The 26270-nt window shown below is 41.3% G+C and overlaps 1 protein-coding gene across 1 annotated transcript in view; it reads right to left on the bottom strand.

Moving 5' to 3' along the window:
* The window catches only part of SHC3 (SHC adaptor protein 3), a 437106-nt gene extending 411056 nt beyond the window's left edge, over positions 1-26050 (bottom strand). Inside the window, exon 1 of the mRNA XM_086961141.1 lies at positions 23755-26050. Coding sequence (XP_086817267.1) covers positions 23755-24297 — 543 coding nt within the window. The 5' untranslated portion in view covers positions 24298-26050. The remainder of the gene's footprint in view (positions 1-23754) is intronic.
* Positions 26051-26270: the final 220 nt, after the last annotated feature.

Raw genomic sequence — 26270 nt, 5'->3', positions numbered from 1 at the left:
TTGGCAACCACTTGACAGCCAATTAGCATTCAGCGCGTGATTGGAAGAGTGCGCTTACAATACACTCACGGTCCGCTGATAGTCCGTGGATCTCCCGGCCCATAGAAATATAAATGCTTTTAACTGTAATTTTCTCAGGAACTACTGAATAGATTGACACCATTTAAACAAAAGGCACAAGTCTGAACAGAGGACTACATCTTTGCCAATTTTGGCGTAATTGCGTTCAGCAGCATTTACTGTATCATGCAGATTTTGGTGGTGCGTTAAATACAAAATCTGCATGTTAGTCCCCATGAACTCATAAGAGGTGTTATTTATCACATGTGATAAATAACATACCCTGTGGTAGATAGGGGAGATAATTAGCACCTCAGCTTGTAATCAGACACATAGAGCACATCTCTATTCTGCCATTGGTTTGTCTGAGTGCCAATTATACTTTGTTTCCACCCATGACAGCATATTGCATGGGTTAATGTTTGATTCCACATCACTGGCTCACTTGCTCTCTTGCCCTGTGAAAGATTGCATTTTCTGATTGCATGTGTACATCCACCTGGCTGCGCTTCAGTGTCAGTGTTAGTTGACCACTCCTTCAGCTTTAAATGTTCTCCTTTTGTAGTTCCTCTTTCATGTCTTTGCTACTCTTTGTATTTTAATGTTTCTTAAGATGATACTACAGCTCACCAGGCAGTGCTAACAGGTCGCTTGCTTGCTACTTACTTCAGCTGCTGCACATAGCGTCCCACGTGGCCACTTTCTCTAAACAAGGACACCATTACGGAATGATGTTCTCCATAAGGCATCATTTTTTTACCACTTCAAGATGTCCAACATGTTAGCTCTAGATGCGGTTGCCAATCCGGAATTATAAAACAACAAGATATATATGCTTGTAATAAAAAATCTAAACATAGCAGTGGTGTCCATCTTACATTGGTATTTTCATAAAATGTAGTCTCTTTATATTCTGATGCCGATAGGTGTGTCCTTCAACATACTTGCTTTGTACCGTATAGCAAATAAGGTCTGTTACGTCCCGCGCCATTCTTGCTGTAAGAAAACTGAACTGCAGAGTTTGCTATCTGTACAGCAGGATGAAGCTAGGCCAACAAATATGAATGGGTGGGAGGAAAATGAAGAGCACAATAAAGAGCTTCATGAGGTCATAGGCAGGCGCTAAAGCAATTGCAGTGCTAATCTATGTGGTCCTACATGACTAAAAACAGGAGTTGGTAGGCGACCACATTTTGGTTTTTCTTGGGTTTCATACGCAGACAACTTTATTTATTTATTATGTGGTTGACTTGTAATACATCAACCTGTTGTGACTGGACAGCAAGTATTAGAGGGTGTTGTTGAATGGTGTTAGTGCTGTAATGGGATCTGTGTGGAAGGTGAGTTCAAAGTGGATCTTCCACGGTGATATGCTTTCACACTGAAATGTAATGGCATGCAAAGATCATGTGGAAGGAGTGCCTGTCACTATGCGTTTGGCCAGAAATCAGTTGAAGAATCTTCATCATTTCAAAAAGAAGGACCTAGTATGTGGTCAGCTTAGTTTGTTAAACCAAATGTTGACAATGCTACAAATGTAATGCCAATAACCGTGCATGGTTTGCTATCACCCAGAATTACTTATTAAGTCATAACAATATGTATTAACTTTTTCATTAAGATATCAAACGAAAGGACGCTTCGTGAATTCATTTTCATTTGTGTGCATTCATAGTTCCTAACAGAACACAAAAATCAGATTTATCTTTTAGCATGTGCCACTATATGCCTGAATAAAGACAGCATTGCAATAAAGACACAATTTTAATCAACCCCGCTTTTATTGAGAACACACATACAAGGGATGTAAAACATTTTTCCCAGAAGATTTCTTGGTTACATGATTCTCCCTTAAGCATACTTAGGTTTAGCATCCATGCTTCAACAAGGGCTTGTGTATGAGGATTGCCTTGGTCAAGTCCCTCACACTCTAATTTAGATAAGGATTAATATTGTCCTGCTTGAACCAGTATTTTGTAAAAAATTTGGTCAATGAGAAGGTGCTGCATACCAGTGTTGAGAGCACATAACACCGGGAGCTGCTCTCCCTCTACACTCTACACTGTGCCTAAGTCTGGGATACTATGTGAAGGTTTGTCTGATGTGATCGAAGGTCGAAGGAAACAGAAGAAAAGAGAGAGAGGGAGAGAGAGAAATATCCTACCTTCACGAAGAGCTAGCCGGCACTTGCCAGGAGTCGTAAGATTGATTCATGTCAAACTTATGCAAAGTCTATCTGACTAAGGATTTTTTACTGTTTTTATGTCTGTATAATGTACTTGTGAGGGCTTTCAGTCGGCCATATTTATACATCCGTTTGTTGTTATGTCATTCAAATATTCTTCTTGGTCAGCCAACTTCAGCCATTGTTTACTGATAGTGTGAGTGATGGCTTTCTGCCCTTTCACAAGGAGCACATCCAAACACAAAGTAGTTCCCTTAAGTGCAAGGGACGAATATAGCAATGTGTGTTTTGTGATGACAGCCAGGCAGCTTCCCCAAAAATAGGGTTTTGCAAAAACCATGACAAAACAAGAATTGACAAAACTATAATGATGGTGGTCAACGCCAGTCCTGTTGACTTTGCCAATGCTTGTTTGATTTTTGGTGGCAGAAATCAGGAGCTGAGCATATGCCAGTTGAGTTGCTGCATCTGGTACACAGAAGCAGGTAAATCAAAGGTAATTTCTCAAAAGCACAACATTGGAATCCCTTGCATTAGTCTCTTGTGGGAACAAATCCTGGTAAGAAACAGAGACCCGAGCATTTTGTAGTTACAAAAACGTTTGGGTCGTATTCGGGGCTGTATCCGTAGGCACAGATGACTCTGGAAGGTTGTGTAGTGGTATCGTAGACACCAGCACTCTGCATCTATACTGCAGTGTCTGAAGCACTACCATTTAATTCAGAATTTCTCGAAGTCAGTGCAAGAGCTGCAGACAGCACAGCTCGAAAACAGTAAGCAGTGATTGCCTCTCCCTGTTTTCAAAATGCGCTGTCTGCAGCTCGTGCTCTAACCTATAAAAATGTCAAGTTACGTGTATGATCTGTCAACAGTACAATCATTTAAACCCAGGAACACAGCAGTGCCCTGTGTGAGTACAAACATTCATTTTAGAGACCCTGGTTTTATATGGCATTATAATTTAAGCTGTGCTATGTACATGCCTGTAAATAAAATCCCATTCTTCTTTGAAGTTATAGCAGTGACCAGCCATTAGTATCATTGAGTACGATTTACTCTCAGACTGCATACTGGTATATGCCTTCACTGCTTGCCTCCACTGCAAGAGATCCACATGCTCAAAGAGAATCCAAGGGAAGTAAAATTGTTCTATGGCTCGGGGATACTAGTTGTTGGAAATTACTCTTTTTGCAGGGTCATCCCTAAACCTTTTGCCTTCCTCTTGTATTTTTTCTGATCTGTTGTTGTTGGTTTTATGACTCTGGGCACCTTACCACTGCTGATCAGTGCTAAAGTGCATACGCCCTCGCCTGTGTAAATATGACTATGAATTGGTATATCCCTAATTGGCTTATATGATTTACCTGTTAGTCCCTAGTAGTGTGGCCTGTGTGTGCCCAGGGCTGCTAACCCAAATGCTGCTGGTGGGCCTGCAGCGCAGGTTTGGGCGACCCACAGAAGCAGCTTGTAAAGTGTACCTCAGACCTGCCATTGCAGTGTCTGTGTGCAGTCCAGAACTGACATCTTGGCAGTGAAGTGCCCACACTTCCCAGCCCCTGAACCTTCCCTTAGCATCATATCTGTCACCCCTATGGTAAGTGCATTGTGTGTGTAAAGCAGGACATGGCTTGATATGTGTAGCATGTCCTGGTAGTGAATTACCCTCCATTTTGTTTTTCACTGCTGCAAGGCTACCTGTTCTTCATAGGTTAGAATGGGCAGGCTGGCTATTACATCTTATAGTCCTAACTGTCCCAGGGAACATGGTAGAAATTCTAGTTTAGTATGCCTGAGCTCAAAATAATAAAATACATCTTTTATCAAAGTTGGTTTTAATATTATGTGTTTGTAAATACCACTTTTAGATAGTAGGTATTCTCTTGATTAAGCCTTCCTGTGTGCTCTGCTGTTATGTGTATTGACTGTCTGGGTTTAGAGGGGCAAGGCAGACTGAGTCAGACCTGGGTTGAATACAGAGATCTGCACTGAGTACTGGGGAGGGGTAGCTCCTTGACCTGAATAGGGCTGTGCCTGGCAAGGTGAATGCTGGCTCCACCTCCTACTGTGCATCTGATGGCAGACTCCCTCTTTCTGAAAGGAAGGATGCAGCCTGGTAAACGAAGTGATCCAGGCCTGAGCAGAACTGGTTCTGGCTGGGTTCAGTGACTAGAGACTTTTGAGAACCAAGACGTTTGGGGTATAACTATCTGTGCCCAAACCCCCGATTTTGGTATTTCTCCTGGATGTCAAGAGGAACCTCTGTCCCTATTACTGAATACATTTTCAGGAGAGGACTGTCCTTGTGCTTGTGTGCTGTTTCTTGGATTGGCCTGCAGTAGTTCCCCTTGGACTTGGAAGAAGAGGGAAAGGACTTTTGAGAGACTTTTATTTTGCTAAGCAATCACCCAAGGGCTAGAAGAGAGCTAGCCTCCTGCTGGAGTCACAGGCACATCTAACTCCCCCACCAGCCTCCTGATTCCTCCCAGTGAGGATTTCTATCTGCAGGTGAGGCTCCTGTGAGTTCCAGGGCCTCTAGTTCTACTACAGAGAAGAGAGTGCTGAAATCGTCGCTAACGCCCATTTGAGAGCCACCGCAGCTGAAGAGCGTAAGAAAAATCATTGCGCTGCTGCCGCCGAGCGCTTGCAAACTAAAGATCATCACATCACACGCTTGCAGGCCACAAAGTGCTCGCTAACCCAAGAGATCATCGCATTGCACGTTTGCGGGCTTTATGAAGGCTCGCTAACCCCAGATCATCGCATCGAGATCATCGTAACACGACATCACAGAGAGGGCGCTGTGCGTCCGCCATTTTCCTTGCATCGCACCCGGATCGTAGCACCATTTTCTTTCATCGCAACAAGATCGCACACGCAACAGGATCAGCGCATCATCTTCCCTTGCGGCAAGGATTCAACGCATCGCTGGCCTAGCGTGAAGAAGTCTGTCGCTTTGTCCCGCACGCACCACCAGACCGGCGCATAATCCTCCCTTGTGGCAAGGACTCATCGCATCGCCGGCCTAGCGTGGGGAAAATCATCGCCAAAGCTCGTTTGCGACATTTTGCTTGTTTTGCAACGAAATCCAGGTACTTTGTAAGTAAAAGGGTCGCAGAGACCACTGCTTTGAACTGAACTCCTATTTGCACACTTTGAACTATTTTACAGCATTTAAAGAGTAACCCTATTTTACAGTATTGTGGCTTTTTATCGTTATGTGTCTTGTGTTAAATCTATATATAAAGATACTTTTTTTTTAACTACTTGTGTGGTTTCCCTTTGTAGTGTTCTTCACTGTGTTACTGTGTATGATCATAAATGCTTTACACACTGCCTCTGAGATAAACCTAGCTGCTCGTGCTACGTTACCACAAGGTTGAGCAGGCGTTATCAAAGGGTGTAGCCCCCTTACTCTGACTTAGGAAGAAGGGTCCCTACTTGGACAGTGGCCAGCCATTGCCAACTAGAGACCCCTATTTCTAACACTAGTAGTAAATGATAGTACCAGCACAGGATAATGCTCAATGACCACTGACTGTCCCAAACCTCAAGCAGCAGTCTCACAGATTTAGATTTCGTAAGCCTTTGTTGGCCTCACATATTAGTGAGCAGACTGGGGGTCTGTGTTCACAGTAGTCCCAGGAAATGGTTGTACTTTTTTCTTCCCTTGGTATTTATTCCAGACGGAATGCATGGTGGTGCTACTCAGATCTATATAATTTAGAAACTGCCTATGAGCATATCACTTTTCAGGATGTCCTAATAATCTGTGGTCTCTCAATTCAACCCATGTCTACCCCAGCAAGCAAGGGGATTAGAGCCTAAAGGCCATAAATAAATCTGTGTTTTTTTATTAAATGGTCCAGTAAATATCCATATGCTATTCTTGGATACATTCTAATGCCTTGACTGTTAGGTTTATGGGAGGTGGGACTATTCAACATGTTCTTATGATAGCTGCCATTATGAAGTACTAACAGTTAACTAAAGGCTGACCAGCAGCCTTTTTGTATCTGATGCACAATCATTTGTGGCAGATAGCTGGCCTTCATCAATCTAGGAAAGCTTTAAAGACCTGGCTGTTACCTTGATTATGTTAACCTGCTTCGTCTGTTTTCTGGGCACACTGTTACAGGTTGCGGATTACTGGTAGTCTTCAAGTGCAAAATATGATGTCCAGGGTTAAAGCTGTTCTCTATAAGAAATGTAACCTAACCAAACATCTCTTGCTAGCCTCAAAACTCTTCCAACTAATTTTCAGCTTTAAAACTCCTCTATTCATCCTCTGTTTATTCTAACAGCCAAGTGTCTTTTAGACTACTTAACTAGTCTTGGCATTCAGAGCCCCTTTTAACGTCTTACCTCGTTACAAGTAACACTAGAAGTCCCAGAATGGGTTGAGCAGTTGACTGAAATGCTTGGCCTGGCTGAAGGGTTGTTTTGGGAAATTAGAAGTGCAGAGGCTTTATTTAGCATGCATGACTCCCAGAGAAGTTATTTTTTATGGGCAAGACGGTTTAGCAGATTAAATGCTGACTAAACGCTTGGGGGGGGGGTTGTTTCTTCTAGAGATGTAACAACACCGTCCATTGCAAAAGTTAATTTGACACAATTCCCAAATTTACAATGGAAAAAAAATTTAGATGCAGAACTTAATAATATTTAAAACAGTACCTATACTTTATTTAGCATGCATGACTCCCAGAGAAATTAATACTTATGGGCAAGACGGTTTAGCAGACTAAGGGCTAGATGTAGGTAATTCTCATTTACCGACTCTAGAATACCGAATTTTACCGATTCGGTATTCTAGATTCGGTAAATGCGATGTAGTTAAAAATTTGGCATTTTTTACCGATTCTGTAGGATTCGGTAATTACCGAATCAGTATTTACCGATTCGGTAATTGTCATTGATTCCTATGGGCCTAGAGGCCCATAGGAATCAATGTTAATTACTGAATCGGTAAATATCGATCCGGTAAAAATACCGAATTTGCAAGGGGGACAGGGTCTCACTTTGACACCCTGTTGCACCCCTGATTCTGGCTTGTGTGCCAGATAGCACACATACATGCCCCAAGGGCATGTATGTGTGTCACATGGCACAGGTGTACATGCACAGATGTGCATGTACACAGGAATTCGTTATTTACCACCAAATAGTATTTGGTGGTAAATAACGAATTGGTAAGGGCCTGTGGCACTGATTACAGTGCCACCTACATGTAGATTTTCCGATTCGGTAAACATACCGATTTGTTACATTTTCAGGCCCCTACATCTCCATCTGCAAATACCGGTCAGTAACGGCCGAAATCGACCGTTACCGGCCGGTATTTGCCGCCCTACATCTGGCCCTTAATGCTGACTAAATGTTTGGGGGTTTGTTTCTTCTAGAGATGTAACGACACCATCCATTGCAAAACTTAATTTGACACAATTCCCAAATTTACAATGGAAAAAAAAATCAGATGGAGAACTAAATATTATTTAAAACAGTACCTATACTTTGACTTCATTTGACTGTATTTGTGGCCAATAGATACTAATGTGCGCATACACAGGTATTTTTCTAAAGCTGTTGGTTTCTTTTTTTTTTTTTTATTTGTTTTTATTGTTGCATCACATAGCAATAATCACAGTCATATTTTTCCGTTGGTTGCAGCGTCAACATTCAGCTGCAGTCAACCAATAGCGCAACTTTTTCTTTTTTATGAAACAACTCTTAACTTTAAGGTCATCGATTGGATAGTGGTACATTTTAGATAGATTATTAGAGCATTCAAATCAACTATTACAATGGGCAAAGCCTTTAATACCACAATTTGCAGATCTATTATGCCAACCCTACGAGCCCGGCAAACTCTGGGGCTACCCTGTCCGAACCCCTCACCACATTCCGTTCTCCCCTACTCAGTTTAAGCGGTTGGTTTCTTAGCAAACAGACCAGACCTTCACTACAACTTATATTCCCCCATGACGATAACAACATATAATGTTGGTAATTTGTGTCAGTGTTGGCTGGCTCATTTCAGGTTAAAATCTGTAATAGAGAACATGTCCAAAATGAATGACTTCCTCCTAGGTCCACATTCAGTAAAAAAAATAAACAATTTAGGTGCACTTTTGTATGTTATTACTAAGGAAGAACAGGCATATTCGTGAAGAGAAGCTGCAGGAAGAATTATGGAATCTGACAAAGAAATAATGCAGGCCACGTTTAAGGGTATATAGATCATGACTTCCAAACACTCTCAAAACGAGTGTACAAAAAAGTCAACTATAATTTCCATTTTCATGCAAAACTTTACTCATTGAACAGTCTTTCACCCCTCAGTCTATTCTCCAATTAGAATTAAAATTAACAAATCTGTCAAGACCTTGCATATGGCGTCATTGATCAGCTTTGTCAGTCAATGTTGGCACAGAACAACGCCATGAAAAAGTGGATACAAGAGGACTGAACTGCCAACAACTCAAAACAAGATGCCTTTGTTAGCTGTGGTATCGGGAAATGTCTCAACGACCATAATCTACCTTCCTTGGCTATACGATCTGCTCTTTTGGGATGTGGCTGCCAACAGCTCATAAGAACCTCCCTGCACCATTTAAGCCGTCATAACAAAATTAGGCTCTTTATTAAATTTAAACACACACGTATTGTGACTCACACTGTTCCATAAAACAGTTGTGTCTTGACTCAGGAAGACATTTAAAAAATGAAATACAGTTGGCTCCGTTAGCTGTACTTTTTAATTGGTGAATTTGATGACTCTTGAAAAACATATGCATACCATCACACCTGCTGCAGACTGCACAAATATACATTTGTATCACTGGTTCACATACGATGCCCCTTCCCAAGCTTACTGGATCTAAGGAGGAAGAATCTTCATCAGTCTTTTATTGAGAACAATGCGAAAACAGTAAATTAAGCTACTAGTTTCTGTTTCTCTCTTCAGATGAACAGCTTTGTTAGTAAACTTGTAAACATTTTAGACTTAGACTATCTCGGGCCAGTAGGCTAACAAAAACAAGGTGCCTTTAATGGGCAAGACTGCTTGTTGCTGACTTGATTTTAAACTCATCCATTGAAGTTTGTTGGCTTGATTCTAAAAATGACTTAACTTAATGTTGATTTTTATTATGTAATTAAATACTTTTATCGTCGTAAGTTTGTAACTGATGGATTGCAACACAACCAATTATTACCTACCAATGTTGTCAACCCTAAATCTTCAGTAAGAAGACTTTGAGCCTGATTATGAGTTAGGACCCAAGCCCGTGGTGGAGGTGCGGTAGCAGTCAGGGACCGCCACATCAGTGATCTGACTGCTGTATTACAAGTACGGCAGTCGGGACCACTGCAACCAGCTGGAAACCGCGTTCCCTGGTGGTGGTGCGGTGGTCTGGGACAGCAATATGCTTGACGAGCCGCAGCAGCACCTCCAAAGCAAAAGACACACAGATGATGGACGGAATGTGGAACTTATCATTCACCCCAGACAAGAGATTTGATTTAAATCTATTGTTCTTTTGCTCACCATGCCACCCCAGTTTAGTCCCAGCCATATGCAAATCAGTCTTGACCCTGCTTCTCGTGGGAACAGTCCAGCCCGAACAGACAAGCCCGGCCCTTCTTGGACCAAAAACAAGCATCCTGGGACCAGTTTCAGGGCACCAACCCTTATCAGCGAGGCTAGCTTGAATCCAGTGGCCCATTGAGCCTGGGACCCAGGTCTTGGCATACCCAGCACACTTAGGGCGAGAAAGCAAAAGACACACAGATGATGGACGGAATGCAGAACTAATCAAGCATTCACCCCTAGTCAAGAGATCTGGCACCGCCAAGCAAATTCTGAGTTTCCCCACACCTAGCCTATTAATGGTGCTGAGCTTGCCATGAAAAGGCTGGCGGTGGAGAAACAAAGGGGGCTTGCCCCTGTACACTGGAATGCATGCAGGGGGGCACATTGTGTGCTCCCCTGTCAGTATGCACACCCAGTTCCTGCACGCATGGACTAAACAGTCCATGCTTGCTTTGGCGTTCCCATTGCGGTGCCTTTTCAAAGGCTCCGCAGTGGGAACACCAAAGGACTGCCTGCCAGACCAGGAGAAAACACCTAATCTGGCCGGTTGGCCGCCAGTCAACTTTGGCTATGTGGGAGTGGGGCGGTGGCGTGCGCACCGCTCCTGCACACCAATGTCGTTATGAGCCCTTTAAGGTATCTTACAACAAGGGCAGGCTCAGATATAACCTATAAAACAATTAAATTGGTCTTTACACACTTTGAAGGACAATAACATGCCTTGCTAGTTCATAACTGGGAGTGGTGTTTTAGACCGTTACAATCTGAGCTCAAAAAAGAGAACAGCAGCTAAAAAAGAAACATCATATAACAACCTATTAAGTATCAAGGAAATAGAAAGCACCCCGTTTTCTGTAACAGAGGACCCATATATTATGTGGCTCCTACATGGAGTAAATATTCTTGCCAATCCCTACCTTTCACCTTTATGATTGTCAAAAACAGACGTCTTTTGGTTGATATGAAAAAATACACAATGCCTTTCTTGTTTCATGAATGGAAATTTTCTTTTCAATTTCACGGCTGAACAAAGGACAAGTCAGCATTCATAAAAACATACGCATGAACTGCTAGGACAGCCACTCCTCTGCGATTCCCATGTTCCATCACTCTGCAAGGGGCTTGTTACCCTTTCATGCCATGTTTGCTTCTAAATTGCGTTCAACAACTGCTCTAGCCACTCCTTCTTATCACATTTTCCGAGGGAAGGGTTATTACTTAATAAGGACAAATGAGAACTGTTGTGGGAAGACGCCAGGGCTTATTTCATTGTCAAATGTTCTACACACTGTGAAATGTTGTGGTATTACATTGTATCCTCCTAAAAGGAAATTGTTTGAAAGTTTTTCATGGGCCAATATAGACATGACAAATTTGTATTTTCAAGGGCTGAATAGGCGTGTTGCAAAAATAGCACAGAAAGAGGTGTCTTTAACCCCCGCTGCAAAAACGTTTGCCTTCCAATAGCCTGGTGTGCATCTGAAATCCAGAGACTTCTGTAGGCATATTTTCAAACCCATTTTGCAGACTTACTGTACAGTAGCTTTCATTCACCAAGCACAGCAGGTACAACTCAAGCTTTTAAAAGTATTGGATCGGCCTTGTTGACTGGTTTTAAGCAACTTTTTTATTGTTACTTTTGTTTTCAGTTGACTGTTTCCAAGTCTGTTTGGTGGATGGATTGTCAACTACTCTTATGATAGTTGGTTGAGAAATATTAATTTTTTCTTCTAGTGAAGACATAACACCAGGTTGAATGCCAAAGCGAATTAAAAGGACAGCTACACAGTGTACTGAAAATATGGCATTCTACTCTGAAGAATTATGGAATGAGATTAATACAAACTGGACTCTTTCATTCCGCAATTTTAAAGCTCCCCAAGTGAGACCTTTCTTTCGGTGCATGAAGTGTTTTGAAACAATCAGCTTGGGTGTTCCAATGGAGTTATCCTTGATAGTATCATTCAACTTGAGAAAAGTGATTTGACGAATAAGAATTCATCAATCATACTGCACTGTCATTCTTAAAATATGCGATATATGATGGTCCACCAATATCAAAAACACCTGCTCTGTCACTGACTCTTGCAAGAGTCACACAGTAAACAGTTTCTGCCTCTTTGGAATCCATTGATGATGTACTCGTATTCGTGCAAGCGCCTGGAGACCCTTGCGGGTGAGTAGTGCGCTATACAAGTATCAATTTACAATTTTTTTTATATGCTGTCAAGTTCAGTTGGTACCGAGTCAGTTAGTACTGTTCTACAAGCTATTACAGCCCTATCATCATCATCATTATCAATCACTCCGTTGGTATGTGCCGCTTCAACATCTGTATTCTTTGAAAGATTAATATCAATTCTGACATCTGGAAAAAAATAACAGTAACAAGGTTGAATCACTATGACATGTGCAAGTATTTGTTTTCCTTTTTAGGTCTCGGCTTGACGTAAGCAGCGCATGCGCTACTCTCATCATATGAGGGCTTCTTGGAATCAATACGATTCCCGAAGCCGTGTCCCAGCTCTGCCTTGAGTTTTCATTTGTGCGCATTGTTTGGTGCCACAAATTATGCCAAAGGCAGTGCAATGATTGCACCGAAGGCATGTCAATCCCTCCTTGTTGCCACCCTGTCTCCTTTTAGCAACGCCCAGCGGGATTGGATCTCTCACTTGCGGCGTGATACCGTCTCCTTCATTAGCTGGGACGCACTCTTTCTTTTTCATTGGGAGCGCCGGCCGCAGCTTGAGCACTTGAGTCTCTCCCTAGCATTGTTCAGGGTTTCAAAAGGGAAGCTTTTAACTGTATTTTAATTATCGATTTTAATTTAGAAACAAATATATAATTTTAGGATACTTTTTGAAAATAAACACTACATTTATCTGAGTGAACAGCATTTAAGCTCACAGACATCTGTTAATACAATGCTTCAAACTGCTTTTTATTTTTCTAATCCAGTGAGGTTTTCAGATGAGCAGTCGAAAAAATTGCTAGAGAAACACTATGTCACAGAGCACCAGATTTAGGGGACGTATTAAATACAGTTTCTTGCAGTGAGCTGTGTGATTAATACGCCTGCGGCAGCTAGCACCTACCCATCTTCGATTCTCAGACAGACCCTTCTCCAGATAGGGTAGATTAAGCTGAGGCGGGATGTCATTCTTATTACATTTTTCTGGCGGCATTACACTTCAAGTGGTGGACCCGCGCTGCTGGCTGGCAGAGCACTTTCCAGGAAGACAACGGGGCTGTGCGAGTGAGGGGACTGTATTCTCACAGAGGCACTCGAAGGAGGTAACTGGTGTGGGAGCAGGTAGGGTGTTAAAATATCGATTACAAAAATATAGCTGACATAAATATCGTTGTAAAAATATCGTTTACAAAAATATCGACACCCTATACTTAAACAGGTAAGTACATAAATATTGACTCCAAAATATCGTTGTAATTAATATAGATGTAAAAAATATCGACTTTTTAAAATAATTAAAATTACATTAAATAATAAATAAATATAAGTACTATTAACAAAATACATTACATTACTTTTATTTTTTAACTATTTCAAAAAAATTTACTACACTTTTTAATTATAAACTTAATAAATGTGGACATATAAATTGATTTTACACATTACTTTATATAACAACAATAGTACATACATATAATTAAAATACCCCTTTACCCAAAAACCCAAAACTGACCCTGAACCCTAAAAATACCCCTTTACCCAAAAACTGAAAACTGACCCTGAACCCTAAAAATACCCCTTTACCCAAAAACTGAAAACTGACCCTGAACCCTAAAAATACCCCTTTACCCAAAAACTGAAAACTGACCCTGAACCCTAAAAATACCCATCTACCCAAAAACTGAAAACTGACCCTGAACCCTAAAAATACCCCTTTACCCAAAAACTGAAAACTGACCCTGAACCCTAAAAATACCCCTTTACCCAAAAACTGAAAACTGACCCTGAACCCTAAAAATACCCCTTTACCCAAAAACATTTTCACTAAAGAAATCCTGTACACACACCTAAAATTAATAAAAAAATTAACATAATTAATTACATAATTATTATTCAATTAACTAATTTAAATTAATTAACTATTATTTATTACACTATTTATATTCATTTAAAACATTAATTAATGTATTATTTCATTATATTTAAATTACTTCCCACCCTACTCCCCTATAAACCCACAACCCGCTACGGAACTATTAATACTAAATTCAACTGAAAATACATTATTAAATAATAATATACTACTAAAAATACTACTTTGACTACAAATATTCATTAAAAACACTACATTACTTATAATTATTTAAAAAACGATATTATTGTAAACTATGTTTTTGTAAACAATATTTATTACAACTATATTAATGTTAACGATATTACTTACCTGTCTGTCGATATTCTGGTCAGACGATATTTTTGTCATCGATATTTCTTCCTGTAGATATTTTTGCAGCGATATTTAGGTTAGTCGATATTTTTACGACGATATTCCTGCTCTGTACCGTGGGAGCACACTGCTTCACCTCCCAGCAACGAACTGCATCTACCATGATGCCTAGGGGCGACTCTGCTGGGAGGTGAAGCAGGCATTACACTTCAAGTGGTGGACCCGCGCTGCTGGCTGGCAGAGCACTTTCCAGGAAGACAACGGGGCTGTGCGAGTGAGGGGACTGTATTCTCACAGAGGCACTCAAAGGAGGTAACTGGTGTGGGAGCACACTGCTTCACCTCCCAGCAACGAACTGCATCTACCATGATGCCTAGGGGCGACTCTGCTGGGAGGTGAAGCAGTGTGCTCCCACACCAGTTTCTTGTTTAAAGGCTCCATCGAGCCGCTTTGAGCTGACGAGCTCGTGGAGAGGCACCTGAGCGCCTGGAGAGATACTGCGATCCAAGAATACGGCAGTCTGCTCAGGAACCCCAAATAATTTTGCCTAATCTCTGCTGATGACGGATAGTAATCCAGAAACACGTGACCCGAGATGGCCAGCACTAATCTGCACCCACCTGGTGAAACACTCAAGAGACTTTCCAAGTGTACTCGCTTGGCAAACAGAACTGTATATACCATGATGCCTAGGGGCGACTCTGCTGGGAGGTGAATCAGTGTGCTCCCACACCAGTTTCTTGTTTAAAGGCTCCCTCGAGCCGCTTTGAGCTGACGAGCTCGTGGAGAGGCACCTGTGCGCCTGGAGAGATACTGCGATCCAAGAATACGGCAGCCTGCTCAGTAACCCCAAATAATGTTGCCTAATCTCTGCTGATGACGGATAGTAATCCAGAAACACGTGTCCAGAGATGGCCAGCACTAATCTGCACCCACCTGGTGAAACACTCAAGAGACTTTCCAAGTGTACTTGCCCCTAGGCATCTACCATGAAGCCTAGGGGCGACTCTGCTGGGAGGTGAAACAGTGTGCTCCCACACCAGTTTCTTGCACTCGAAGGAGGTGCAGTCGGTGAGACCCTTCGGGATGGCGAGCGTGCAGCTGAGGGGGCTACCGCTGAGCTGATGATTGCAATCAGAGTTAAGAGGTAGGAGGGAGGAAACCGAACAATATTGGGACTCTGAATAAGCTGTGTAACTTGCCTCAAAAAACTTTTTTTAAATGTGAATTCTATCCTTTGGATGGCTACCTTACCTTACTTTTGGCCACGAGAGATCCAGGCTAACCACGACAGCATGAAACCGCACTCACTTAACATTATTACAGCTGAGTAAAATATGAATTCCTCTCTGTATGACGGGATGCCCTGTCTCTTCACTTCAGGTATCACAGTCACGGACGCATGTGGGGGGTGCTAACGAGTCAGCCGGAAAGAGTCACTATTCCGAAGAGTGCTACGAGCAACTTTTTGTGTCCCCTGAGGTTTTTGTGATCCTGGGCATAGTGAGCTTACTGGAAAATATCCCGGTGATCATCGCGATCCCCAGGAACAAGAACCTTCACTCGCCCATGTACTTCTTCATCTGCAGCCTTGCCGTGGCCGACAGACCGGTCCGAGACCATCATCATCACCCTTCTGAACAACACCGAGTCGGGGCATGTGCACATAAGACCCTCAGGCCCTAAATACCAACGGGATCCTAACTAGAATTATTTAGCATTCATTTTTAGGTCATAAAAAAAGATAACCATCCGGCACTATTACCCACAACTTACCGCCACCTGTAGTTAAGAAATCACACACGTCTGTGGACTGCTTTCTCTTTCAAATGAAGCTCTCACGGAGGGTTCCCTGTTTGAACAAGCATTAAAAATGCAATATGTCTCGCCTTCTATTAATTAAAGCCATTTGATTTGCTATACAATACCGTAAGCAAATCAAATGACTTTAACTTAATCAATTGTATTTTCAATGCTTGTTTAGAGGTTGCATGGAAAAAGCTTATAAAGGGACAGTTTGTACCATTTTTTTTTATCACTTTTGTACCCAACTGCAATAGTTAGAAAATAAATAATCACCTGGCTTCTTTCATTTATCATCATGCTTGTAGCCCTACATGTATCTACAAATATATTAATTGTAAATATATTTATTTTATTCTGGTGATTATAATGACTTTTCACTTCTAGGTATTCCTTTTTGTAGGTACATTGGCTAATCAATCAAAAGTGAATATTTTGAGAAGACAACACTTTCTTGTTTGATTAATAAAAAATCATTACAATGGTGAGCATGCATCACTGATAAAAAGACATATGTCAAATAATTGCTAAAATATTTACACGTAGAACAGAAAACAGGCGTTATCTAAGTTCTGTGTTTTAGCTTACATTATTTCCTCTTGTTTTTTTTAGAATCAGCCTAAATGCGTCCATTTAGTGCATTGGTACAGTCACAACAAATAGGAAAATGTAAAGTTCATCAATAAACAATTAAAGGACCTTGTAGTCTATATTTGTTCAAGGTATTCAAATATTAACTTCATCTAGACAATTAAGACTTTTAAGAAACGATTAAGAAACGGTTGAGAGCCATGGTTGTCCGTTCTAATTTGACATCTGCTAAGGCCACAGGACAAGACATTAGTCATTATTAAAAGCTGATGATAATACAACTAATAGTGCAATTCCATTTGTAAGGTAAAATCCCTACATACAATAAAAGACAGCAAGTAAACCATGTGCAAAATGCCGTAATCCACTGCTGTTAGGTGGTACGGTGAGGTGAGTAATCGACAAAACAACATCGGACTTATTCCTCCCTATTATGGTTAACAATTGTTGGCTTGCTGGCTCTCACTGTTTATTAGTCTTTTTACTGTTCTTTTGAAGAACTTGGTGAACCGGATGTAAACCAATAGGTTATCCGGATTCATTAATGCAAGGATAGCTTGTCGACAAGTGCGAATGCCAAGTTTGTTCCATTCACTCTTTAGCAAGATCTTTCGATCGTCAAGGAGTGCAGGACAAAGACATACCACATGCTCGATTATTTCCTTGCTGCTCCCACACCCCCTGCACATTATGTTGGTATTTGTGCGGCCCCAACTTGGCAATTGATACAGGAATGGCCATTCACACATTCTGAGGGCCAAAAATCTTTTTTTCCACAGCACTGAATAGGTGCATGACAAATGGGACTCCACAGTCCCTGGCTTAAACCCTGATACAATTGACCAGGCGTGCCTACGTTGTGCCAGTTGGGCTCTGTCCGAGTAGAAAGAACAGAGGTGGATATTTTTTTTGATGTGGATTTTAAGTGCCTGCTGTGGTGGATTGGAGCTCCAGATTTCTTCTACGTCCAGGAGTTTTAAAGAGTCTTGTAAATAGCACCGGTATGATCTACAAAGCTGACCGGCCGAGATTTCCTGCCATAAAAGGGCTTCCAGGCTTCCTTCTCTGGAGGTACGCAACTTGTTACACACCCTGATGATCTTGGAGACCAAATTCAAAACGTATTTGAGGGGAGGATGAAGTTTTTGAAAGGCTCAGCACTTGTTGGAAGATTCTTGTTATTGTTTTGTTCACAAGGCTGTTGTCTTTCACTTGCATGATCTCCTGGCTGTAGGTAGGGAAGTTGATGATTTTTGCCTCCATGACACTTATAAGTGGGGTCAGGCTTGGGCCGGAGAATTGCCTTGCGAAGGTCTTAAATGCCAACTGGATTATCAAAGCTTTGGCTTCACATATAGTTTATGTTATTTCTTTATGTAATGAGATAATAAATATTGCTTGAATATACTTGCAGTATTTTATCTAAAAGCTAACTAATCTGTTTTAGGTCAACTGTTATTGACTTCTGAAACGCTTCTAGAAAGTTGATAACTACATATCTCGTTTATGGCTATTTTTCAAAAGAGCACAGTCTTGCAGAATCAAAATAAGTAAAATAGTATCAGGCCACTCTCGTTTAATTGTTTATTCTGAGAGTTTTGGCAAAAATTAAATAAGGTTAGAAAACCTGAGCATAAGGAATTAGTTAGGAACCTTCAATTCAGGCTTTGTTGGGATAGGCCGTGCAGAATCAGATCACCCAATCTAATCAAAGGCACCGGGGAGGGAGACGTTTAGCCTTCACTTGCTGGGCTTATCAGTACACCTGACTTCATAAAATGAGAGTAGCAGTCTTTGTTATTATACTGAACACATGCCCTTATTGTACAGACAGGTATTTGGGTGTGTGAACAATCTTTAAAACTAACATTACCCTATGTTCTGCTTTGCTATAGTTAGACGTAACAGAATTATGGTAGAATTGCTATACAAGTATACAGCAATTAGGTTGGAGTTTTTCTTTTTATTTATGGTTTTAAGTAAACTTCTCTACTGCCCTTCTATGTGGTGTTTTTATTATAGTTTTAATAGGATAGGGATCTGGTTTAAAAGTAAATCTTAAAAATGTATTCTTCATTTCCTAGTGTTCTTTAGTGTGTTCTTCCTGAATGGAAAAAAGTTTGGGGTTCCACTAATTAACACTAATATCTTGTGAAATAATTGCACTGAAATATTGCTCAGTGGGCTGTGGGGTAGTTGCAGTTTTCTGTTTAAGGTTGGCATATTAAGTCCTTAGTGCCAGAGGATCTAGAAAATTGAGCTCTGAGTTCTAGGGAAATCTTGAGAATATATCAAAATCACAGGTGGCGCAAACTTAGCTCTGCTTGTGAATGCCAACATGATTCCATCCTGGGGCAGAGGAGATCTGTTGTGAATGTCTTGAGTATATGTATATATATATATGTTATTTGTATAGTGTAAACTTAGCCAGAAGGCAGAGGTCAGAAGTCAAAGGTGTTCAGTGTCAAAGGCAAGGATGGAGTCAACAAGTTGGTTTCTGGGAGCAGAAGTTTACTGTTATTGCACCGTGATGTGGTGTTCTTTAAAGAAGTGAGTCTTCAATTCTTTCCTAATTTAAAGCATGGTTGGGTCTTCTATTTCGGCACTCTTGATGAAACTTTCCCATGCTGTCTATTCCTCAGAGTACAGTTCCTTCGAAATATCATTGCTGATTTGGTCTAAGCTTCAGGAAGTACAACTATAGGGCCACAGGCCATAAATCCCAACAGTGTGAAAGAAGGCAATATGTTTACACCTGTTATCTGGGTGAGAATCAGCTATTGTATATCTATAGAAGTTAAACAATCCATGTTGCCAACTGTCGCTTTCATAAGGCTATCACTTATTGGGCATTCTGAAGGCTCACTTTTGGGTGGTCGGCCCTATTTTCCAAAAGGGTCCTATCTTATGGCATGAGCTCTCATTATCCATTTATTTGTCTATAAGACTTTCAGTGTTTAGCCACCTTGTAAAGACCTAGCTTTTCAAAGTCGTTTTAATTTGTTTATCCTGTTATGCCAGCGTTATTACATTTTTGGATCACTCAGGCCTGAGTGCTAGTAGTAAATGAGTGCAAGCAGTACCTGAGCCCATTTTAAGACTAGCACCCTTAATTTGCTGTGAGCAAATTGTGCTAGCATGGGTTTCTGCACACGCACTTATTACTAGCTTATAGCTGATGCCAGTACAAATTACATAACCAACCAGTAAACTCTGTTTAACCCTAAAGAAGCATGGTCATATTTCCCCTGGTCTGAAAGAACCTCCCTGGCCACCAGTGTAACACGGAATTAACTTCAAATTATTTTCAGTAGATGGTCCTATCTAAATTCTTTGGACCTTACCCTGATGACCCCTACCAAACAGCCGTAAAAATCACTTAAGACATGGCTAGTCAAAAACGAAACACACATGGCCCATAACCAGACTCTTTTGGGAGCACCCCTCGTTTTAAATAGAGCCCCTCACCTATTATGAAGGCACGCTCCCATCCCTTCCATATACATGGTGAAAAGGGGCCTTGGTGACATGATGCCATGTTACAAATCAATACATTAATATATAAAATTTAATCAAATGTGCACACTTTTCTCTCCATTTATCGTCACCAAATTCCCAGTCGGTTGCAGAAATGCATTAATTTTCTCTGTGGCATTTTAGCGCTCAAGAAAACCTGGGTAGCCTTGATGAAAGTGATTCTAGATTTTAGCAAGTTACCGCTACTTAAAACTCCTAGTTTAAACAGATTCTGCAGGCTGTATGTATATTTTTAAAAAGAGGAAACCAATCTATAAGGCAGCGAAATGCTATATAGGAAAAGGAATGAGTTCAGATCCAGGAGTGGGACATTTTCAATGTGGCATCCAGAAAGAGGATGTGCCTTGAGGGCTAGTTGAATTGATAAAGAACCTTCCCCAAAAAGTAGTAAATGCCAAAACAATAAACAAAGCCAAAAAGGTCAAGCACAAACATAGAAAAGCAATAGAAATGGGAAAGCTGGGTAAGTGTAGACACCAAAAAGAGAATAAAAACTAAAGGGGGAAATGTAAAGACCAAATCCAGAATAATATTTAGATGACAACAGAATGCCTATCCTTGTGCCCTTATTTCTGTTTTCAACTTGCACTATCTGTGATTTATGGCTCAATATAGTTCAGTTCAGTTCATGCTGCTGCTATCTTGTACTGTATTTAATTCATTTATATATAATTATATTTTAATAGATGTATTTTGACTTGTTTTATGATTACTTTTTGTGATTCACTTTTATGGCTGCAACAATGCAACCGAATCAAGTTTTCTGAACTGAACTGGCTCAATGCATATGCAAACTAGAACTTTCCTCGTCTAGCAGGCAACCACTCGCTGCTTTGGAAGACAAGCATACAAACCTAGCAGCAAGTGTGCGATAACAGTTGATTAAAGTGACTGCAGGTACTGTTAACATAATCCGCTTAAATTATGATTCACCCCATGATCTGCACAAATTAGATTTTGCACTGAAGGGAAACAGTAGCAAAGGGCTGTTTTATACTTAAACTTATGTAATGTAGAGTTTTCATTAGCGCATGTTTCTTTTCAAGAATAACATAGGGTACTTCATCATCACAAGGCGCCTCTAACTATGAGATGTCACAGGGATTTTTCCCTATAAATCTCTGTTTTCCCGGCTTACCATTTGTTTCCATGCTTGGACTGGGCAGAGGTTGGGTGCAGTGGCGTCAGCACCGTACTTGCTTTCTTTTCTGCTTGCAGGCAGCTGTTTGCTGATACAAACGCAGATTTTTTTTTAAGTAGACAATGCAACTCCCATACACCCAATTATCTGAATTTGCAAATTCGTCGTTCGTGGAGACAGAGACACTTGTTTTGGCCTTTGTAGACAAGCCGGAGTATATTCATCTAGAAAGGTAAATTATGTTTTAGAACGTTAAATTAATAGAATGATCAATATTATTCAAACTCATCTTTACCTACGTGATCGCTATTGCAGAGGCTCAAATTGTATGTGGGTATGCTTTCATTTTCAAAGTTTTCGTGTAAGATAAACGGGTTTCTTGTGTAAAATGGTGAAATGAGTGTATTCACACGGTGCAACGAATTGTCACTATAAGACATCTTTGAAACAGTCGTGTTTCTGGAATCATGCTCTCCCAACGCCTTTCGATTATCGCCGTTGATCAATTTCTGATTTATTGAGCTGAGTCAGACAGGATAGAAATATTTTAGTTTTAAAGATATCCTCAGTGAGGGTGACTCATCAAACACTCATATTTTCAGGTTCAAGTTACTGACATCTGCCAGGAAGACACTGTTTTAATACAACACCATCTGAACAGGTCTGTTTGTGTGAGAGTCAAAGCTGGATGTGACTAGTACAAGTGTCACAATCTGTTTGTGTTGGTGTATGATTTTCACGCTTGCTGCTGAGTTTGTACTACTCCCGAAAAAATTGTAGAACATGCCGACAATGATTTGCCAAATATAAAATGAATGAAAAAAGTGGTACACAGCCTGATAAAGATGCAATTACATATGGATTAGAATGGTATGCAAATTGCCAACCTCATTATTTAGTGCACTATCTAGAGATCCAAGTGTTAACATCCCTCTGTGGTGTTATTACATGGCAATTAAGGGGTGCATTACAATAAGTCATTCTGACACCATTCATATAAAAACATATGTATATAAAAAGTACAACCCTAGAAGCGTAAGCACCTCTTTAGATCGGGTATTAGATGGATATATGTAAATAAACATTCAAATCAACAGAGGCGCACATGCATGTCTGTGTCTATTTGTACACACACGTATGATGAGAGGAGGGTCGGGAAGAGGATGATCCATCTGAAGGTGACTCACATGAAGAGTGTGTTTGCAAACACACACACACACACAGCCCCACAGACTGCTGCCTTCTGGCTCCCCACAGAGTGAAAGGCTTACCACTGCAATAGCAGGGTGGCAAGTCATTGGCACTCTTCTAGTCTGTATATGACTGCACACAATAGGTTACAGCACATATGGAGATGTGATCTATGCATAAAAAGAGTGTTGTAACTAAGCGCTCTTACTCTTACATTTTATGTCTACCACACTTTAGCCATAAATATTGATTTTCAGCTCGAGAGATCACTAATCAAATCTGCTTGATGTGATTCATCTAAGAGAAGAAACAACCTGCTGAATACAAACAGATAAATGATGGTTCAGATTTCGAAAAATATGTTCTCCTATAGGTCGATAGAGCTCAAATGAGAAGTAAATCAGTGACGCAGGTGGAAATGTTTGTGCAATTCGCAATTAGTTTCGGGAATGATGCAGTCTAGGCAATATAAACATGTTATAACCCACCATCACCTCCAGAGAAACTCTAATGGAGACAGCTAGCAAACAAACACAAAGCATCCTTTGGAAATGTCACAGCAGGTGAGGGATGCTGAAGATGCTTCAGAGTGCTGGACACAAAGATATTCATAGCACATATTAGCAAATGTTTTGTTGCACCAACAGATCGATCAATCATTGATTGACTGATTGCACCGACAGTTCATAATGTACGACCCTTCACCCCTAAAGACTGCACAGTTACTAACAACGACTGACTGCACCATCTAGAAGTCTTTCCTTCATTGTATCCGAAAAACGTGTTGAGTTGTGTGACCTCCTTCAAGCCCTTCTCCAACATCCAAGGCAACAACGGTCTTTGAAAAATATCAGTAATGGTGCTTTCAGTCCCTCCTAACACAAACACGCCCCTTTTTTAAGTATTTCTTCTGACTGTTCTTAAACATTATTCTGCATATGCATCGAAATAGCTCTTTGTTTATTGCTTTATGTTATGAGCAGTCAACATATATGATAAGTACATCTTATGATACATGCGTTTCATAAACATTACACCTGCATCAATGTTTTATGCAACAGTGTTATTTTTAGAATGCTAAAACATTTTGCTAGTAGCATTTAATCACCCCATTATCTTGAATTTTAAAGCTAGAGTCCCTTGTGCAGAAAACAATATACAGTGGCAGGACTGTCATGAGAAGATGCAAACACATTCTCATTATAAAGACAGAGAAAGGGAAGGCAAGCAGACCAACCTTCACGGTGTACGTCACTCCGGGTCCTAGGATCTTCTCGTTCGAGTGAAGCCACCCTCGTGATGGCTTACTGACGAAGCTGCTGGTCTGATTACAGTCATCCCCACCTGGTTGTATGTCCTCAGACCGAGCTTTCTTTCCTGTGCTGCTCATCTTGCCTGTGTCTTGCTGCGAGCACAGAGTGGTGGAGGCAGAGTTGCATGTGGTGTCTGGAGCTCCCACTGCAGGGCTCGCAGCACTCGAGCTTCCCTGCAACTTGGAGATGGCCAGCTCTTTCACTGCAGAGGAGAGACTGCGAATCCCCAGCAAATTGCCACTGCCCGAGAGTTTCATGTGGGACACCCTGTTGATGAAGGTGCACAGAGTGGTGGATCCATCGTCTTGGTCTTTGCGGGTTCCCTCTACAGAATCCGGGTAGAGGGGAGCAGCTGAGGGTCCGGCCACTGCTGAGACCTTACTGTTCATGGACAGGTTATGTATAAGCTCATCGACTGATGTCACAGAATCATTCCTGAAACGGTTATACTTAGTACGTTGAAGCATGCCCTTCTTTCTGGTTCCTTGCTCACGTTCAGCAAATCCAACACCAACCCAGGTGCTACCATAGCCAGAAATTCAGACCAACGTTGCCAAACACCAAAAGATTTTTCTTTCGATAGAAGAGGAACAAATGTAGTATTTCCACAAAATATATTGCTGTCCTTTTCCATACATCAATAGCTGGTGAAGATCATGTTTTTCTCTTTCACATCCTAGTTCTGCACGGAGCTGCCATATCGCTCACAGCAAAAGCATGACTCACACAAATGAGAAGACCCTTTTCAACAAAAGACTCAGTGAACACTGCAAATCACTTCCTGTGGCAAAAAAACATCCACCCACTTACAGCACACTAGAACCAATCAATTCTCATAGTCCCTTTCCTTATCTCCACGTACCAATATTTCCTTCCAGCCTTTTTGCATTTTAAGCACTAGCCCTGAAGAAATGTGATCACTTCCAATGAATACCCTGACTCTTTAGTAAAATACATCCAATGTACAACCCTTGTTGAAATTTGCAGCTATATGCCGTCTTAGCGAGCATGAGAAACATGGTCAACTGTGTTTGCCAATTGGTTGCCAGTGCCTTCAAAGCAAAAAACAATTCCTGTATGCATCATACAAATTATCAAAAGATTGTAAGCCATTGTATTTGCCTTAAAAAATAATTAGTCAACAAACCTGCAGGCAAACTATATACTAGAGTTTGTATTTAACACAGAAACTCACATTTGCCGTGCAGTAAATTTGCTACAATGGTGTTTTCATAAAGGTTTTACATACACCTCCAGTGTTATTCCATGATTAGTTGTTTGCACTGCTTTATCTATAATAGCACTAGCAACATAAAAACATGTTCCTTGTCTTGTGATAGGCAGTCAGGATATAGGAATCCCAGTGTTCTCTGAAATCGGCTGCCTTAACAAAGTGACATGTTGATCTGAACATTGCAAACAGCAAAGCACACAATAAAACAAACAGGACGGCGCTAAAACATCTAGACAACAACCCCATGGGCCATGGCAAATGAACCCCACTAGAACCGTTCGGTTGGATTTTCTAACTGTAATGCAGACAATCGAAACTAAAAGCAACAAAGAATTGCAGCAGCACTCACAAGAGCACTGGAATCCTACCAGTCAAATTGGCAAATGCCAAAAAGGGGCAATAGTCGGATTTTGAGGAAATTAAGAGCAGCGCTGTTCCGTTTCGCGCTCCCGGGTCCCATTCCAGGGAGTCGCTATGAGGCACGCCGTGGCACTGTGGACAAGCACAAGGACACACTTCGAAAGTTCAACGGCCTGTTGTTTCTCAAGCAAGCGCAAACAACGCCAAAGCAAATCGTCCAACCATCCTCCCAAGGGTAGTCTTCGAATGTGCGCGAGCAGGATGGCGCAGAGTGCGCGTGCAGCGCATCCGGTGTAAAAGCGGGAATTTAATTAGCACCATTTGAGGCAGCGCAAACACAGCCACCACCTCTGATCCCCCGAGTGACGAAGAACTGAAATGTCCTGGTCAGCGTGAAAGCGTTTTTTTTCTAATGACCAGCGAAGCAGCGGTTCATTAATACAAGCAAACTGGCTCCAGCATCTACACAGCATTCATTCTTCTCCGCCTCTCCTTGCTAGCATAGCAACAGCAAACGTGCACACCACAGACCAGCCTGCTTCCCTCGGAGCAAGCGCAGCGCCAAACCCGCGGCTTCCCGGACGGCTTTCTTCGGTGGAGGCCGATAAAACTGGGCAAAAATGTGAATGAAATGCTGTTTATGTGAATGAAAGGGCTGGCTAGCATGCCCGCATTTATGTGAATGAAGCAGGGCCCTGCAAACTCTGCCCGGCAGTCCCTTGGGTGCTCACCGCGGCAGCCAATAAGAAGCAGCCTGGATGACTCATTCAACAAAGACTTACTAAATAGTGGAATGTTCCATTCTTATCAAAAGCACAATCTTATGGGGTTTCATTTGTGTCTGCA

This window comes from Lissotriton vulgaris, chromosome 3_1, assembly GCF_964263255.1.
Source record: "Lissotriton vulgaris chromosome 3_1, aLisVul1.2, whole genome shotgun sequence".
In the NCBI taxonomy this organism is placed as follows: domain Eukaryota; kingdom Metazoa; phylum Chordata; class Amphibia; order Caudata; family Salamandridae; genus Lissotriton; species Lissotriton vulgaris.
Note: the sequence above shows the minus strand (reverse complement) of the source record. Positions and strands in the feature narration are given on the sequence as shown.